This window comes from Brachyhypopomus gauderio, chromosome 5 (assembly GCF_052324685.1).
Source record: "Brachyhypopomus gauderio isolate BG-103 chromosome 5, BGAUD_0.2, whole genome shotgun sequence".
Lineage (NCBI taxonomy): Eukaryota > Metazoa > Chordata > Actinopteri > Gymnotiformes > Hypopomidae > Brachyhypopomus > Brachyhypopomus gauderio.
In genome coordinates, this window is record NC_135215.1 from 24340424 (window position 1) to 24359137 (window position 18714).

Sequence of the window (18714 nt, forward strand, 5' to 3'; positions counted from 1 at the left end):
CAAAACCTTTTAGCTTCGACTTTGCAATCTCGCTGTCTGAATAGAATATTTCATTTTTAGGTTGTAGATGCAAGGCCAATCAGACTTCTGTAAACATCCCTTCCCTTACTCAAGGATTCCTCATCTAATCTCATCCCTCCTGCCTCTTCTCTACTCTCCTCATACAATACAATATTCAAAAAGGGGGGAGAGAGACCAAGCAAGACTATACTGAATATAACAATACATATGACGTGACAATCCAAAAGCCAAATGCAACAGTGGCAAGGAAAAACTCCCTATAGCATGAGGAAGACTGGATAAAACTTTGGACAGATTAGACAGAGCATCCTAAAGCTCGCATACAAAGCCAAAAATGCGGCCGCCCCCTCCTCATATGACAGTGGTCAGTGCCTGATCAGTGCCTTGGGTTTCCGCTTCAGATGACCCCAACATCATGGAGATTGTTCTCTGTCCTGCGCCCAGATTGTGGAATTAACTTCCACTCGCTGCTCAGACTGCTGAATCTACTGCAGTGTTCTACCGCACATTGGGGACTAACTGAATCTCTAGCATGGTAGGCTACTGCTGTTGTATGGTGTTGTTCGTTATTGCACTTGTAGGTATTAGTACTATGGTTATGGTTAATTACTGTATTTTGACACTGTTCTAGTACATCCAACCAATTGTACTGGGTAAGATACATTATATGAAATGACAGCGCTTTTAAAAGTAATTGTGGTCAAGCGCATCTCTGCTAAACGCCGAAAATGTAGGGACGTTCGATTAAATTAAAAACAACGTTGCGAAATTTCATTGAGTCAATCGGAATTGTGGTCGGAAGGAACGCGGAGCAGCAGGGTAGTTTTGCAGAGAGACAAACCCATACATAGTTTACAGCAGTGGCGGACTGGGGAGAAAAAGTGGCCCGGGAGTTCCTGACAGACTAGCCCACTATATATATATAGTTTAGTTTTAATCTAAGAATTTCAATAGCTTAAAAAAAACAACAGTGCACAGTGCTCTGGAACCTTTAAGACCGCCACTTGCGTCCGTGTTAACCGTGTTAAGGTAATTTGTACATGTTGCTTTAAACGTTGCAGAGGCGACAGCAGTACATTTAAAATAACATGTTATCTACAATTTAAACTGCTGTATGTTTTCGTAGTCCGGCCCAAATTTTCTGGGACAAGTTGGGTTTTTTTCTGATCTCCGCTGCATACCGTGAGCCCGCATCAGCTGGCCCAGTCCGCGGCCCGGTCCAACTCGTTCATGTGTTTACAGGATCAGTCCGCGTCCGCACTGAGCAGGTTAGTCTGACTGGAACGGGGGGAGGTAATACTGTAATACCGTTAAACAGCAGCGTGACTACGGGCCGGGGCCGCAGTGTGCGGCAGTGGCTCCTCCACGGGCCGAGTTAAACTACCGGCGGCCCACCGGCCCACTAACCCATCGGCCCACCGGGAAAATCCCCGGTAGCAATGTATGCCAGTCCGCCCCTGGTTTACAGCCAACAGCAGCCATGCAGTTCATGTTTGTCTTTGCCGCTATTGTCTCTTTAAACTTTAATGGAGTAGTATTATAATTTTTTTCAAAAGGCCTTTTCTGTAATAGCGCACACTTAATTCCGTGTTTCTGGTGTATTTTTCGGGTTTAGTCTCTTGTATGCTGAAACCGAGCTCTACTAAAAAGTTGCGATGCCGAGAACTCTCCAACACTAGGGGCGTGCCAGGAAGTCAAAACACGGAATCGTTCATCCAGGAACAGACAGCCGCTCGAACAAATGCCCACCTGAACGGATGAAAAATTATCCAAAATGCCTGGGAAGAAAGTGTGTATCGTGGGTTCTGGAAACTGGTATGCGATAATTATACGTACTATTGGAATGTATGCTATGACCCAGTAAAAAAAAAAAAAACAGGAAACTGAATACGAGACTCAGTAATGTATTGATTAGGTTTGTTTGTTATTTAAGTTAAAACGTGTTTAATTGAAGGGTGAGAGAAAGTATAGGAGAGCAGACATGATTGAAATAAAGTAAAATAAATATCTGGTGCGTGCGTGTGCGTGCGTGCGTGCGTGTGTGTGTGTGGAAGGACAGCAAGAGGGAGGAATGGATAGAGAGACAGCAGTGTTTTTTCATTATTAAATGTACTAATTGTATGTTTTATGAGAAAGTATAATAGACAGGAGAGAAGCCAACAGCTGAATGTATTATTATTTAAATTCATTTTAAGAATTTGCCATTTCCTCTTTGCCATGAACGGCTGACTGATTCACACCACTCTTGCAGGGGATCGGCGATTGCCAAAATCATCGGACAGAATGTGAAAGCATCGAATCGCTTCGAGCCTGTTGTGAAAATGTGGGTGTATGAGGAGATTATCAGTGGGAGGAAACTCACGGACATCATCAACACAGAGCATGAGAATGTGAAATATCTACCAGGCCACAAACTGCCTAAAAATGTGGTAAGAACCCTCACGTTCCTATCTGTCAGGCCACATGAATTAACTATCCCTAACCCTAACCAATCTGAACCCCAACCCTAAACCTGATCAATCTGAACCGTAAACGTAACCTATCTGAATCCTAAAAATGTACTAGGAACCCTCACCTTCCCTTCTCTCAGGCCACATGAATTATACAACCAGCTGTTTTATTGCAAGTACATTTCTGGTCAATGGTCAGGAAGATAAAGACACACTGATGGACTACTGAACTTTGTGTGTGTGTGTACTATTAATCAAACACATAAGAATTCAGATTTCAGCTTCTGTTCGAGTTCTCATTCAGCCATAAGATCTTTATGAGTGTCTTTAGGAGGATAAACTGTCTGAATACACGGGGTTAGAATTAGGATTATACATACAACCTGTCTGAATAGAGTTAGATTAGAGTTAGGATTATAAATACACACGACCTGTCTGAATACACAGGATTAGGATTATAAATACACACAACCTGTCTGAACACACAGGGTTAGAATTAGAATTATAAATACACATGACCTGTCTGAACACACAGGGTTAGTGTTATATATACACACATACAACCAGTCAGAACACATACAGTCCTAACATACAACCCTAACCCAGTGTGAACACATACAGAGATCACTCTAACCCACTGACTATTATTCACTGGTTGTTATGTGGGATGAATTGTACAGATTGCTGAGGCAGACGTGACCATGGCCGTAACAGGAGCAGATTACCTCGTCTTTGTCATCCCTCACCAGTTCATTGGCAAACTCTGTGACCAGATGAAGCCACACATAAAACAAGGAGCCATTGGAATCTCGCTCATTAAGGTCAGAGCCAATCAAAATCTCATTTATTAACGTCAGAGACAATCAAATCTATAAATATTAATTCATTAAGGTCAGAATGTGTCAAAAATATGAAAATCTTGTTTTAAGATCAGAGCCAATGCAGTATTGTTTTTTGTTACTGGTGAGTTTCTTCTGAGGTTAAACAGAAATAAAATAAAATAAACTGGGCATAAAACTGATTCTCATTTAAAATTGGCTCATACCTCTCTCTCCACCCATATAGGGAATTGATGAGGGTCCTGCAGGCCTGACTCTGATCTCTGATATAATCAGAGAGAAGCTGCATATTGATGTCAGTGTTCTGATGGGAGCGAACATTGCCAATGAGGTGGCTGACAACAAGTTCTGTGAAACAACCATCGGTGCGCCACTACACACACACCCTTTCCCACTACACACACACATCCTCTCCCACTACACACACACATCCTCTCCCACTACACACACACACATCCTCTCCCACTACACACACACACACCCTCTCTCACTACACACACACACACACACACACACACACACACACACACACACACACACACACACACACACACACACACATCCTCTCCCACTACACAAACACACATCCTCTCCCACTACACACACACCTTCTCCCACTACACACACACCCTCTCCCACTACACACACATATCCTCTTTCAATACACACACACATCCTCTCTCACTACACAAACACACATCCTCTCCCACTACACACACACCCTCTCCCACTACACACACATATCCTCTCTCACTACACACACACATCCTCTCCCACTACACACACACCTTCTCCCACTACACACACACCCTCTCCCACTACACACACATATCCTCTCTCACTACACACACACATCCTCTCTCACTACACACACACATCCTCTCTCACTACACACACACATCCTCTCTAACTACACACACACACACACACACACACCCTCTCCCACTACACACACACCCTCTCCCGCTACACACACACCCTCTCCCGCTACACACACACCCTCTCCCGCTACACACACATATCTTCTCCCACTACACACACATATCTTCTCCCACTACACACACACACATCCTCTCCCACTACACACACACACACACATCCTCTCTCACTACACACACACACACATCCTCTCACTACACACACACACACATCCTCTCACTACACACACACATCCTCTTCCACTACACACACACACATCCTCTCCCACTACACACACACACATCCTCTCCCACTACACACACACACATCCTCTTTCAATACACACACACACACACCCTCTCCCACTACACACACACACACCCTCTCCCACTACACACACACACACCCTCTCCCACTACACACACACACACCCTCTCCCACTACACACACATATCCTCTTTCAATACACACACACATCCTCTCCCACTACACACACACACATCCTGTAGTATATTAAGTGGATCTATTTACTTCAGCGGAACCACTCCCCTAGCTACCTAGTTACCTATAGGTTATCTGCCAGTGCAGTGATATGTGTAAAAAATTTAGACTACCGTTAAGCTAAGTAAAGTTGTGTTCGTTCTACCTCTGAGTTGAATCATTTATTTACTATGTTGGAGTAAAGACACAACACATCCTCTCCCACTACACACACATATCCTCTCTCACTAATCACATACATCCTTTCCCATTACACACACACACCCTCTCTCACTATACACACATCCTCTCCCAGTGCACATGCCACTCAAACACATTTTCTTGTTTCTCATTTCTCATTCAGATACACTTCATCTCCCAAGTATAGAGACATAAGCACGCCTCCTCATTTTATACAAAATACTCTACACACACCACTTACAGAGATAACACACATCATTCTGATCCAGTGTGATGTGTGCACTTAATGTGCAGGTGCCTCTAATGAGCATAATGGTCAGATGTTTAAAGAACTGATGCAGACTCCAAACTTTCGCATCACTGTGGTGTCAGAGAGCAACACTGTGGAGCTGTGTGGAGCACTCAAGGTACGTCACATGCACACACTCAAACACACACAGAGTTACGCTCTCATACACACACACACACACACACAGTTACACACACACACACAGTTACACATGCAGAATTACACGCACATACACAGTTACAAACACAAACAGTTACACACATGCACACAGACACACAGATGCATACATTCACACACACACTTTCTTAAACTGATGATACCTCACACACTTTTCCTTACTGAAAGTACCTCTCACACATCTCACACTTTGTATGTATTTCTGTGTTTTGTGTGTGTATGTGCGTTGTGTGTTTTGTGTAAATGTTTACGGTGCATTTGGCATTGGTATGTGTTAGAACATCGTTGCTGTAGGTGCAGGGTTCTGTGATGGTCTGGGCTTTGGTGATAACACCAAGGCAGCTGTGATCCGTCTGGGCCTGATGGAGATGGTGGCCTTTGCTAAGCTGTTCTGCAAGACCTCCGTCAGCTCCTCCACCTTCCTGGAGAGCTGTGGCATTGCTGACCTCATCACTACGTGCTACGGAGGACGCAACCGCCGCATCGCAGAGGCTTTCGTCACCTCCAACAAGGTTAGACGTAACTACCCAGCAGCCACAGATCGAGCTCAGTTACCCTGCACTGATCTACCTAACATCTGCTCAGACTAATAATGCATCGTGATGCTCAAAGCCCATCAGTTAGAGCAGAACACTCAGTTCGAGCTGGAACTGGCCTTCCTTCATTTCAGATGTAAGGTTCACAAAAAAAGAGGCAAATACAAACCACACATGCACAACTGCAAAATGCAACAACATTAGAGTTAAGAAATCTCGAATTCAATGGTCGTGAACCGGTAATGTCATGTGATAGTGTCTTAGAAGGGTACAGTGATGGGTGATGAATGGTAATATAACAGTTTTCTAGAACTGTAATGTTATAATGATCTAAATGATGTAGTCGTTGTATTCTAGAAAGGTAACATTGCACACAAGCAGCTAGAGTGTGTAAATCACACCATCATTGGACTCTGGAGCAGTGATGAACCCTAACCCCTAACCCTAACCTAACCCACACTTCATCTGTCTGGTCAATGTCAAGTTTTTTTATTTCAGATTTAACCGTAGATTATGTGATCTTGCAAGCTAGTTAGCTACATACAATATGAGCTAGAATGTAAATGTCTGTAGACTAATCTTAAGAAAAAGAGTCCAAATAAAATGCACTGGGCATCAACAATAAGACATAAAGGATTAGACATAAAAGAGCTTTGCTTTAGAGAATCTGATCAGATAGGCAGAGATCTGATTAGACATGCAAAGAAAGATCAGATTAGACAGGCAGAGAGAGTTTTGTGGAAGTACAGCTCTACAAGTAAAAACATAAAGGCTCAAAATAGTGAAATTCAGACAAACGTATATCAGACACATAGCTACAAATGTGTGTAAAGGTTTTAATAATTAAACAGCCATATTAGTTAATTAAAGAACATATTAGGTAATCTTAAAAATATATTGATCTAATTTTAAAAATAATTGCAATGCAGCTGGAAATAGTATATAACGACCATAACAACATCACCATCAGTGATGACCTTATCAGTTCCATGATTGGGTGCATTCTGGTGTTTTTAGAGCTAACCATCTCTTACCCTGACATCACTAGATGTAACAACACTGGTATATATGCTTTCTGGGCGTGTGTGTTAACCCTAACCCTAGTCAGTCGCTGAACTGGAGGTCGAGATGCTGAATGGGCAGAAACTTCAGGGGCCACAAACATCTGCTGAAGTTTACAAGATCCTCCAAAAGAAGAACATGGTGAACAAGTATGTCTGACCATAGTCTTTCTGAACCACCAACATGGCACATTTATTTATATACTTATACATGTGTTGTGTTGTGTTGCGTGCGTGCGTGTGTGTGTGTGTGTAGGTTTCCCCTGTTTGTGTCTGTGTATCAGATCTGTTTTGAGGGGAAAGATGTGAATGAGTTTATCAGCTGTCTCCAGAACCATCCACAGCACATGTGATCCTGAACTGAGCTGTCTTCTAGAACACTCTCATTCAATGCAAGATCGTCAACAAAAACATCCACGCTCTCTCCATGCTGTGGTCTATAACTCCCTACACTAGACATTCACATGTGACTTCTTTTGTTGTAAAAGAACACTCTTCTTTATGCTGTAGGTCTGCTACAGGTGCACAAATGTCTTCACTAAAACTTAATAGCAAAAACTGTCCTGCTCAACACTACTTCATGTCAGTATATTGTTACACTTGCACAATGTCATAGTGAAACATTACAAATAAAATATGGGCACAGTTTAGGTTTTCAGATGAACACATCCAAAGACCTTTATGAGCTGAATTGGGGGTTTGGGTTAGCAGTGTGAATCTAAGGTTAGTGTTAAGATTAGCAGTGTGAATCTAGTGTTAGGGTTTGTGTTAGGGTTAGCAATGTGAATCTAGGGTTAGGGTTAGTGTTAGGGTTAAAATTAGCAGTGTGAATCTAGGGTTAGGGTTAAGATTAGCAGTGTGAATATAGGGTTAGTGTTAGGAAGAGACAGGCATTTGAGTGAGCGAAGTCTCACTTAAGTTGGCTACAAAAAGACTTCAGACTTGACTTGAAACTCATCCCTAATGACTCTCAATTAGACTCGGACTCATCCAAAATGACTCATGAACAATAAGAGTCAGTACTCAGTAAAATACTTTATAAATACTGTGTGTTTATTTAGCCATTATTTCTTACTTTTGTATTGGTGATTTGGGACGCAACCCAGATCAGTGCAATTTGTGACGTATCACAACACAATTTATCGCGAGTGGGAAATCGGAGAGAAGCTTCAAATATAAACAAATGAGGTTGCCATGGCTACAGCTGGAGTACTGTATGTGGAGCATTTGGCTAGAGTTTTAATCCTTGGATAAAACTGAAGGAACAATGTGTGAAGAAAGTGGGAAACAAATTAAAGACACTGAAACACCACATCAAACTTCATAAGACACCTGAAATCACACAGATGTGTGGAACAGGACCCCAGCATACACACCATAGACCCCAAGAGTGTCATGAATGAGTTTGACTGTGTGTGTGTAAAAATAAAACATCAGATGGTGCAGTAGATGAATGAGGGAGAGAGGCAGGGAGGGGGAGAGAGAGGGGGAGTTGAGGCAGGGGGGGAGAGAGTGGAGGAGTGGAGGCAGGGAGGGAGAGAAAGGAGTGGAGGCAGGGAGGGAGGGTAGAGAGAAACAGGAGGAGATGGATGAAGACAGGGAAGACAAAGCAGAAGTTGAGTAAGAGACGGTGAGTTTCAGAGTGTCGGGTAAATGGCAAACGTGGCGATCCCACACTGGTTCTTGTTTCGGGGCACTCGAAAAAATCCCTTCTCTCCCCATGTGATACCCCAGCTGACAGAAAACAAAAACAGTAAATATACAATTATCTTAAATTGATACATTCCTAAATCTGGCCACCAGGTGGTGCCAGAGGATTTGTAGAAATGTGGACACATTCTAGCAAAATTTGTGTGTTTATGATTGTGTGCATACCTGTTTTTGATAAGCCAGTAGTCTTGTTCGTTCTCTGTTCCATAGCCCACCACCAAAACAGCGTGGTTAACCAGCCGAGAGTTACATAATGGATCATTGTAAATGCCTAAAAACACACATTGATTTTACCTGAAGATGGGTAGACCGTGTTTAAATACATTGTGTATGGCTAGACTGTAGATGAGTAGACTGTGTATTGGGAGAGTGTAGATGGGTAGACTGGATGGGTAGTCTGTGTATGGGTAGACTGTATATGGGTTTTGTGTAGATGTGTAGTCTGTAGATGGGTAGTCTGTATGGGTAGACTGTAGATGGGTAGACTAGATGGGTAGTCTGTGAATGGGTAGACTAGATGGGTAGTCTGTATATGGGTTTTGTGTAGATGTGTAGTCTGTAGATGGGTAGTCTGTGTATGGGTAGACTGTGTATGGGTAGAGTGTAGATGTGTAGTCTGTAGATGGGTAGACTGTGTATGGGTAGAGTAGATGTGTAGTCTGTAGATGGGTAGTCTTTGTATGGGTAGACTGGATATGGGCAGTCTGTAGATGGGTAGTCTGTATGGGTAGGCAGTAGTCAGATAAATATAATAACACACAATGTAAGTACAGAATCCCCAGGCAAGTATTCAACATACACACATTTACATGATCTTATAATCAACGTGAGAACTCCTACACACTTATGCATGTCGAATGTAGTAATAAAGGTAATAAAGAGTCCAGGAGCAGCTTTGTGTGTGTGTGTGTCTCACCACTTCTGTATCTGTGGAATGAGGGTAGATTGGCATTCATGCCCACAGACACAGGTCCCACTGTGGCCACCGCGTGCATTAGTGCTAACTCGTTATTCCGTGGAAGAATCCGGAAACCTGAACAGTAACCAGCTCTTCCCTGCAGAGTGTAACGACACCTTCCGTCCTGCATGTCAAAAACAAGAGGGAAATAAAACAATATGGGTGTGTGTGTGGGTATACTTTGTGTACACAGGGATAGAAATGTGTGCTTGTGTAAAACTCTGTGTATATACCCTGTGTTTGTAGGGATAGGACCAGTCTGAGTTGATGTGTGTGTGTTTATATGTACCCTGTGTTTGTGGGGATAGAACCAGTCTGAGTTGGTGTGTGTGTGTATGTACCCTGTGTTCGTAGGGATAGAACGAGTCTGAGGTGATATGTGTGCGTGTAGGTACCCCTGTGCACATAGGGGTAGAACCAGTCTGAGTTGGGGTGTGTGTGTGTACTAGTGATGTGTCGGTCGCGAACGAACCAGTTCAAAGAGCTGGCTCTTTTAAGTGAACGACGAGAGCTGGTTCCCCTCTAACTGCTGTGCGTTAGAACCGGTAGGCAGGACAGTATCTCCGCCAGAGACCGTATCTCCGCCCCGACATTCGTTAAGATACGCCCACCAGTATAGAAACTTGACGTTTTACAAAATAAACAAAGGTAATAATACTGCTGTTGAGAGTTTTGCTGTTGAGAGTTTTGCTGTTGAGCGCGTTCACGTTTGAGCGCCTGGTATTAGATGTCAACCAACGCAGCTATTAACTGTCAATCACCTTATCGCCACACCCCTTTAAATAACGCTTAATAACTTCTATAAAATCTGTTTATCGTAGAGAAAAACACCGGGAGAGATACTAAGGCAATGAGGTCTTATAGAATTGACAAAATATAATTGCTCAAAAAACTTATTTTACGTGTAATAAAAATTCAAAGTTTGTCGTCTGGCCCGTTCACTAACATGGAAATTGGCGGGGTTAAAAGTTGTACTGCAGCCAGCCACTAGAGGCCAGCTGACACACGGAGGCTTCACTTTTCACTCGCGTCGAAAGCGACACGGCGACCTGAAGACATTGAATGTGTTCGAAATAGACTACTACATACTGGATACTGCATACTGGTCTCAGTGTATACTGGATACTGCATACTGGTCCTCGTAGTAGTATGCAGTACAGTTTCCAGTATGCGACAAAAGCAAAGCACACTACGGGGTCAAGTGAACGTAGCGTTGCATGATGGGATGCAGTACACCACGAAGATAGCTCTGTTCGCGTACTGGAATATTTTGCGGAAGTAGTAGGTCATCCGGGTATGTTTCGCGTACTGGAAATTTTCATTTTGGTCACATACTGCATACGACATACTGATTTGGGGCTCGATCAGTATGCCAGTAGTATGTAGTAGACTATTTCGAACACAGCCATTCATTTTCAATGAGAGTGAGACACCCAGCAACGCGAACAAGTTGAGCTCGGCTCAACTTTATGCAAATGAGCAGTGACGTGCGGCGGCGACTACCAATCAGAAAGTATGTTTGCACCCTCCTCCGAAACCGCACCTCTGACTTTGGTTCTTACTGATTATTTGTTCCGATTGCAAAATGGAGGAGAGATTGATAGTGGCTGTCTCTGGACGTCCCGCACTTTACGATGTGTCCCTGTTATTGGTTATGATTTTTTAAATTCCTGTTTGATCTTCGAGTCTGGGGTAAAAAGTTAAAAAATTACATAAACATTTTAGGTTTATATACTATATGTGTTTTATACACACACTATGTTTTTTACACGCACTCCTTTATAATCGTGTGTCCTGTCATCAATAGATTAAAATAAATAAATACTGCGTCCTGCTTTAAAAAACGTGATTTGCATATCTGTCACGTGCTGCATGCCGGCGATGTTGGACACGCCCCACGCGACGCGATGCTGGCGACTCGGCGACGGAGAGCGATTTTATCGCTCTTGAAATCTTGTGATCAAGAAATGTGCTCTAGTTTTAGCATGTGGCTAGTTTTTCTTTTCTGTGTCCGCCCTGATTATGGTTCATCGGACCAACACGTTGTCTTGGGACCCTTAAAAAACTACCTTAAACTGTACAGACTGGGATAAAACTTCAGGAAACAATAAACAAGAATCTAATGCAACGGTCCACTTATCTATTAATATCTTTTAAACAGCCCAACGATGTTTTTGAACGGTCCAAAAGCGAAGTTAAATTTCAAGCAGGCTCAAAAAGAAACAGAAGCACGAAATGCGAATTCTTCTAACGGGATGAGAGAAAGCGGTCATTCAATTACGCCATATTACCAAAACTCTGGAAAGAACCTCCTACAAACTGATGAAAACAGCGCTTTATTTACAGTGTGCTTGCGATCACTGACCTCACTTACACAGTGCGACCTCAGGAAAATGGCCACGGCTCAATCATTATCATGCAGGGAAATCCAAGTAACTACTTTAAATCCTCTCAGGTTAGCAAATTGTGTTAGCTAGTTTGTAGTTTAGCTAATTAAAAAAAATGTACTTGAAGAATAGACTGTGTATACATGTCAGGGGCGGACTGGCATACATTGCTACCGGGGATTTCCCCGGTGGGCCGATGGGTTAGTGGGCCGGTGGGCCGCCGGTGGTTTAACTCAGCCCGTGGAGGAGCCACTGCCGCGCACTGCGGCCCCGGCCCGTAGTCACGCTGCTGTTTAACGGTGTTATTACCTCCCCCGCTCCAGTCAGACTAACCTGCTCAGCGCGGCCGCGGTCTGAGCCTGTAAACACATGAACGAGTTGGACCGCGGCCGCGGACTGGGCCAGCTGGTGCGGGCTGACAGTATGCAGCGGAGATCAGAAAAAAACCAACTTGTCCCAGAAAATACGGGCCGGACTATGAAAACATACAGCAGTTTAAATTGTAGATAACATGTTATTTTAAATGTACTGCTGTCGCCTCTGCAACGTCTAAGGCAAATTACCTTAACACGGTTAACACGGACGCAAGTGGCGGTCTTCAAGGCAGAGCACTGTGCACTGTTTTTTTTAAAGCTATTGAAATTCTTAGATTAAAACTAACCACCACAAATAGGTAAGAGGAAGAAATACCCACGTTAGAGTTGTAGGTTGTTCTTTAGGATGCACTTTGCGTAAAACAACTTGTTTGGTTGTCTTATGGTGGACTATTTAACAACTTGTTTGGTGGTCTTATGGTGGACTATTTAAAAGCCACTATGTGGCTTTGTAATCATATTATTGCTGGAATTAATATTGTCCATATGACAATAAACGCCGTCATATACACTACGTGCCATGTATAGATTCATATACAGTATACACACACATATATATATATAGTGGGCCAGTGTGTCAGGAACTCCCGGGCCACTTTTTCTCCCCAGTCCGCCCCTGATACATGTGTCTGTAGAGACAGTATACACATACAATATTAATTATGTATATAGTTGGTCATTCACATTAAACCTCATCAAACTATTCCTCCTTTGTGTAGGTCATTTCAGTCGTCATCGTACAGCAATTTGTAATTTGTAGCAAGATTCCGCTGAAAGTCAAGTTCAGTGAAGCACAGTCCGTATGCGCGACTCCGTCTATACTGGTGGGCGTATCCTAACGAATGTGATCAGAGTTGGGGCGGAGATACTGTCCTGCCTACCGGTTCTAATGCGCATGCTCTGGCTCCAATTTTCATCTACTGCGCAAGTGCATCCAAGATGGCTGCATCTGTGCGGCCATCTTGGTGGCTTCAAAAATTCACAATGGGAGTCAACGGTGACGCACCGTCCATATATACGGTCTCTGGTGTGTACCCTGTGCTTGTAGGGATAGAAGCAGTCTGAGTTGATGTGTGTGTGTGTGTGTGTGTGTGTGTGTGTGTGTGTGTGTGTGTGTGTGTGTGTGTGTGTGTGTACCCTGTGCTCGTAGGGATAGAAGCAGTCTGAGTCGATGCCTTTGTTTTGAGCGATGTAAGTGAAGGCCTTGCTGAGATAGCCCCCTCTGCAGCCATGGTTGCCAATGGCAACACTGCAGTCCACCAGATTCTGTGGGCTGAGAGGAACCAGAACCCCTGTGTGCTTCCTCATCTGTCCCTCGAGGGCTCCGACAGCACTGAAGGCCCAGCATGATCCACATGGACCCTACACACACACACACACACACACATTTACACACACACATTTACTTACACACACACACACACACACACACACACACACACACACACACACACACCCTGAACAACTAGGAACCTCAAACACACTGAAAACTTAAACACTTATCTGCACCCATACACACATTCACACACCACTTGGTAGACATAATACAGACACACACAGAACACTTAGTAGCAAAAATACACACACACTGAACACTAAATAGTAATAATAAATACATAAAACACTTAGTTGCAGTAACGTACACACACATAGAACATTCAGTAGCAATAACACACACAGAGCACTTAGTAGCAATAATACACACACACACACACACACACACACACACAGAGAGAGAACACTTAGCAGCAATAACACACACACACACCTGGTTTTCCACAGGGCTAACCAGACCCTTCTCAGTCCAGTCCACAGTCGAGGGAATCAGGAGCATTTCACTCAGGTAAGTGAAATTGTCGTTAGCACCATCACGAGGAAGATGTTCCAGCCGCAGACCGTTCATCTGCATGTTCACTTCATCTGTTGTCTGCACACACACACACATGCATGTATGTATGCACATGTACACACACAAACACACATGCATGTATGCACATTTACACACACACACGCATGTATCCACATGTACACACACACACACACATATATACATGAACATGTACCCATTACCACATGTATGCGTGAACACGTAGGCGTGCGCACGCACACGGATGTATGCATGAACACACACATGCATAAACACATTTGACTTTTACTTTCTGAACTTGGATTATACAACTCTGCACATTTGCGAACACACAAACGCACACACACACACGTATGCATGAAAACATGCATACAGACACACACATGCATGAACATGTATTTGCGCACACATACATGCTTGTACGTGGTGAGACTTGTTGGTCACAGAAAGCTGTTTTTGTTTAGGTAGAAAGAAAGAAATTTTAATTTGAACACAAAGATATTGGTTGGGGTTGGGTGTCAAAGATCATACCATGTCTGTCAGGTGATTGGTTCTGATGTCAGGGATCATACCATGTCTGTCAGGTGATTGGTTCTGATGTCAGGGATCATACCATGTCTGTCAGGTAATTGGTTCTGATGTCAGGGATCATACAATGTCTGTCAGGTGATTGGTTCTGATGTCAGGGATCATACAATGTCTGTCAGGTGATTGGTTCTGATGTCAGGGATCATACCATGTCTGTCAGGTGATTGGTGCCCATGTTGTAGGTGTACCATCCTGCTGATGCTGCCACGTTGTGTTTCATAATTTCTACAACATTCTGCTCCCAAACTGTTCTCCTCCAGGTCTCCTCCCTCTGACATACACACACAGATTCAAGGGCACACAGACAAACACAGGCACACAGATATTTTAAGCAAAAATATAAAATGTGTGTGTGTGTGTGTGTGTGTGTGTTTGTGTCTGTGTGAGAGAGAGAGAGCGAGAGAAAGAGAGAGAGTGCGTGTAGGTTCTTACCACTGTGCTGTATGTTTTACTGTGTTCAATTTTCCAGGATATCCAGTGATGGCTGAGATTCATTCCATAGCACACCTGACAAAGAGTCAGAGCTAGACAAAGTCGACCCACCATGTCTTTACACACACACACACACACACACACACACACACACACACACACACACACACACACACACACACACACACACACACACACACACACACACACACACACACACAGGACAGCAAGTTCACACACAACATAGCACAAGTTCAATGCTCAATCACTCACATAATATGAAAAATACAGCCAGCACAAATGTGCAGTGACATGCACACAGAAAATGCAGAAGTAGTTTAACACAAACAGCTGTGGCACCATTACAGCAGTGTGCTATTTCCTTTACTCAAGAAAAAACTGCTTACATGCTCTCACCCGGAGAGAGGGAGAGAGAGAAAGAGATAATGAGAAAGACAAGAGAGGGAGATGGAGAGAGGTTGTAACATGTACTTGTAGTATGTATTACGTGTATATGACCCCACATCCAGGTATAAAATCTTATGTATGTGTGTCTGTTTCCATGTGTGTTCGCATATGCGCATATGTTTGTTCACACATCTATGTGTTTGCGGCCTGCTTTCAGATCTAAATGACACGTATACCGTTATATATATATTTAACTTTAAATCAGACTGTTACTTAACAAACTCACGTAACCAAACTGTCAAATACAAAAACATTCCTGCTGTACAAGAAATTCACTGTATTATGTGTGTGTGTGTGTGTGTGTCTGACGTTGAGTGTGTTGAAGGCTCTTACCTGTTTATGTTCAGAGGGACAAACACAGAGATCCTGCTCACCTGCAGTTCTTGTTTAAGCTGCCCGGTGCTCTGTACTGAAACAGGAAGAAGCATTTCTTTAAACAGGAAGATATATTTCCTCAAATGCTTTTCTCTCTCACACCGTCATTCACTCTCTCTCTCTCTTTTACACTCTCACTTTCTCTCTTTCAGAACTGATCAGTAAGTGATGGATGCTTGTTTTTTAGTAGCACTGGATTTTTAGAATTATGTCCTTTATCATTCATTTTAATAGTAGCATAATGATAATTTGACTAAGATGTCAATACAGCAGACTGGGGTGGTAGCCATTACACTACAATTGAATACCATACCCTAACTTATACTAAGTCTCATAATATCTGAGTGAACTCATTGCACACCATAACCCATCACACTATAAGGCTTATAGTGTGATGGGTTATGGTGTGATGGCTTATAGTATAATATAATATAAATATTTTTTTCCCTCTCCTAATGAACTGCAATAAAGAATAAAGAAAAAACCGAGACGACAGTATCGTTTTAGAAACGCAATAAACAATAACATTTGTACTAGACAACTTGTTAAGCAAAATAAGTTTCTAAACAAAATAAGGTTCACAGCTCCGTGGTTCTCGGGAGCAGAATATGTAAACGAGGACGTAAGGACTGAATCGAAACTAGCTAGCGGCGGTACGCTAACAACAGCTAGCGTCGCCACAGTGGGCAGTCATGGCCTAGTGGTTAGGGAACTGGTCTTGTGACCGGAGGGTCGTGGGTTCGATTCCCAGACCTGAGGCCATGACTGAGGTGCCCCTGAGCAAGGCCCTTAACCCTCAATTGCTCACTTGTATAAAAATGAGACAAAAATGTAAGTCGCTCTGGATAAGGGCGTCTGCCAAATGCCATAAATGTAAATGTAAATGCACAGCGGGCGGAAATTATCAAACAGTTAAGCCTGCCCACTAAGAGGGACGATATGATTGGTCAATTTTACTGTCATTTGAAACTGGTATTGCGCTGAATTATAACTGCCAGGCCATCTGTAAACGAACAGCGGGCATCACAGTACTGATAGGGGGAGACACAGGCTCACAGGCTTCCACTTAACCCCTCACCTTCAAACACAGATTGAATAGACATGGGTGAATCATTTTAATGTTGCTTTGTGTTTCAGATTTGAAAAGTGCTGGAATTTAGGGTATAGCAGGGGCGTCGCCTGGGGTGGGCTTCCGGGCTTCAGCCCCGAATGATTATCCAGTAGACCCGAACCTTTTCGCTCAGCTATACTATTAATGAGGAGGCCAATGCTGCTGTGAGAATAGGAAATCTCTTAACGCCAATCATAGTGCCGCTTCAAGGATAAAGTTCCACCTTTCAGGAGAAACAGCCAATCAGCTTGCTGGTTTTGCGGGCGCGGAGGATAGCCCACCCCCACCCCTGTGGGGGAGCGCACATGCGCTCTAGCCATTTTTGGCAGCAGGTTGCAGGTAGCTGACGGTGAAAGAAAATGGGTATATTGCGTTTTTTCAAGGAGAAAAGTAACGGTAGTTAACTATGTAAACTGTGATGACATTGTTTGTGGAGCTATCTGATAGCTGGTTAAAAACACACGTCTCCGAATCAAAACACAGATCAAACCCACTGTGTGCTTAATAAAATGCAGCTTGTTACTAGTCAGTGTCGTGCTTTGATCCTCTTTCACCTAGCACAGCATGCTCGTTGATTGCAAGAGAAAACATTACCAGTCTTGTCTTTATCCTTTTATTAAATGTATACAAAAATACAGAGCGCTCTGGAGAGAACACACACAAGCCTATCTACTCTACCCTATGGCTCTGTGCGCAGGTCTCTGCCCGACCCATTTTCCTCCTGTTCTATATATTGTGGCCTGGGTATAAGCCCCCCCGTTTCTTTTGGACTTTCCCTAACCTAGCCTGTTAGACAAAGGCTGATTGTCTAAGACATTCACAATCCGCTGAGCTCATCTTGTTTTTTCCCTAAATCTTACAATGACTTTTGCCAATTATGATTTTCACAGACTTAATAGTGGTTCCATACATAGGAGTTGCACGTAGATCACATACGTTAAACATACAGATGTTTCCTTACTAAGAGTGGGAGAGAGGCCTTCGCTTCCTGGTCCTGTCAAACTGATATACATTCGTATTCTTCTTCTTAAGCATCCTGTTCTTTTAGAAAACGACAGGCACTTGGAATATGGGACAGAGCATACAGGCCTTTTCTCAGACACACTTGATAATTAGCTATTTGATTAATACTATACTGTAAGCAAAACATAAAGTGATTAATATTAGAAGTTTAATTAATACTTTAAGACTGGTCAAATTATATATGGATTATGATAAGCTGCTTGATCAATACTGTAATGTAAACAATATATGAAGGGATTAAAATGCAAATCTCAACAATTCCCCCTTTTTGATCTCTAAATAGATCAAACTTTAGGTTAATCCAAAACTACCTTCTCATCTTCTGACTCCAACAATGACATCATACCCAATCATCTTTGTGGATCCTCCTTCTCAATCTTACTGCTGATTAAGCTTCCCACTAAGCTTCTTCTATATTGGAATATACCAACATCCACATGTAATCATAA

General features: G+C 43.0%; 2 protein-coding genes across 10 annotated transcripts; one reads left to right on the plus strand and one right to left on the minus strand.

The window, feature by feature from the left end:
- Positions 1 to 376: 376 nt before the first annotated feature.
- Positions 377 to 7630, plus strand: gpd1c (glycerol-3-phosphate dehydrogenase 1c). 3 transcript variants are annotated; one of them, XM_077006623.1, is made up of 10 exons: positions 377 to 556; positions 1148 to 1289; positions 1637 to 1836; positions 2273 to 2450; positions 3152 to 3292; positions 3537 to 3675; positions 5204 to 5316; positions 5654 to 5887; positions 7016 to 7122; positions 7229 to 7630. In XM_077006623.1, exons 3-10 carry the CDS (start codon positions 1796 to 1798, stop codon positions 7323 to 7325), a joined length of 1050 nt encoding a protein of 349 aa, XP_076862738.1. In that variant the 5' UTR covers positions 377 to 556; positions 1148 to 1289; positions 1637 to 1795; the 3' UTR covers positions 7326 to 7630. The 3 variants fall into 3 exon arrangements, with proteins under 3 accessions (XP_076862738.1, XP_076862737.1, XP_076862739.1); XM_077006624.1 differs by lacking the exon at positions 377 to 556 and adding an exon at positions 844 to 1050; XM_077006622.1 differs by lacking the exon at positions 1148 to 1289.
- A 374-nt stretch (positions 7631 to 8004) lies between these two features.
- On the minus strand, positions 8005 to 16466 carry ctss1 (cathepsin S, ortholog 1). 7 transcript variants are annotated; one of them, XM_077006620.1, is made up of 8 exons: positions 16090 to 16242; positions 15289 to 15404; positions 15005 to 15127; positions 14170 to 14328; positions 13539 to 13763; positions 9599 to 9764; positions 8848 to 8953; positions 8005 to 8706 (listed from the first exon to the last, which is right to left on the minus strand). In XM_077006620.1, the coding sequence occupies exons 2-8, from the start codon at positions 15400 to 15402 to the stop codon at positions 8610 to 8612; spliced, it is 990 nt and encodes a 329-aa protein (XP_076862735.1). In that variant the 5' UTR covers positions 15403 to 15404; positions 16090 to 16242; the 3' UTR covers positions 8005 to 8609. The 7 variants fall into 7 exon arrangements, with proteins under 7 accessions (XP_076862735.1, XP_076862734.1, XP_076862731.1 ...); XM_077006619.1 differs by having other exon boundaries at positions 15289 to 15363; positions 16131 to 16199; XM_077006616.1 differs by having other exon boundaries at positions 8005 to 8953; positions 16090 to 16466.
- Between the last annotated feature and the right edge of the window lie 2248 nt (positions 16467 to 18714).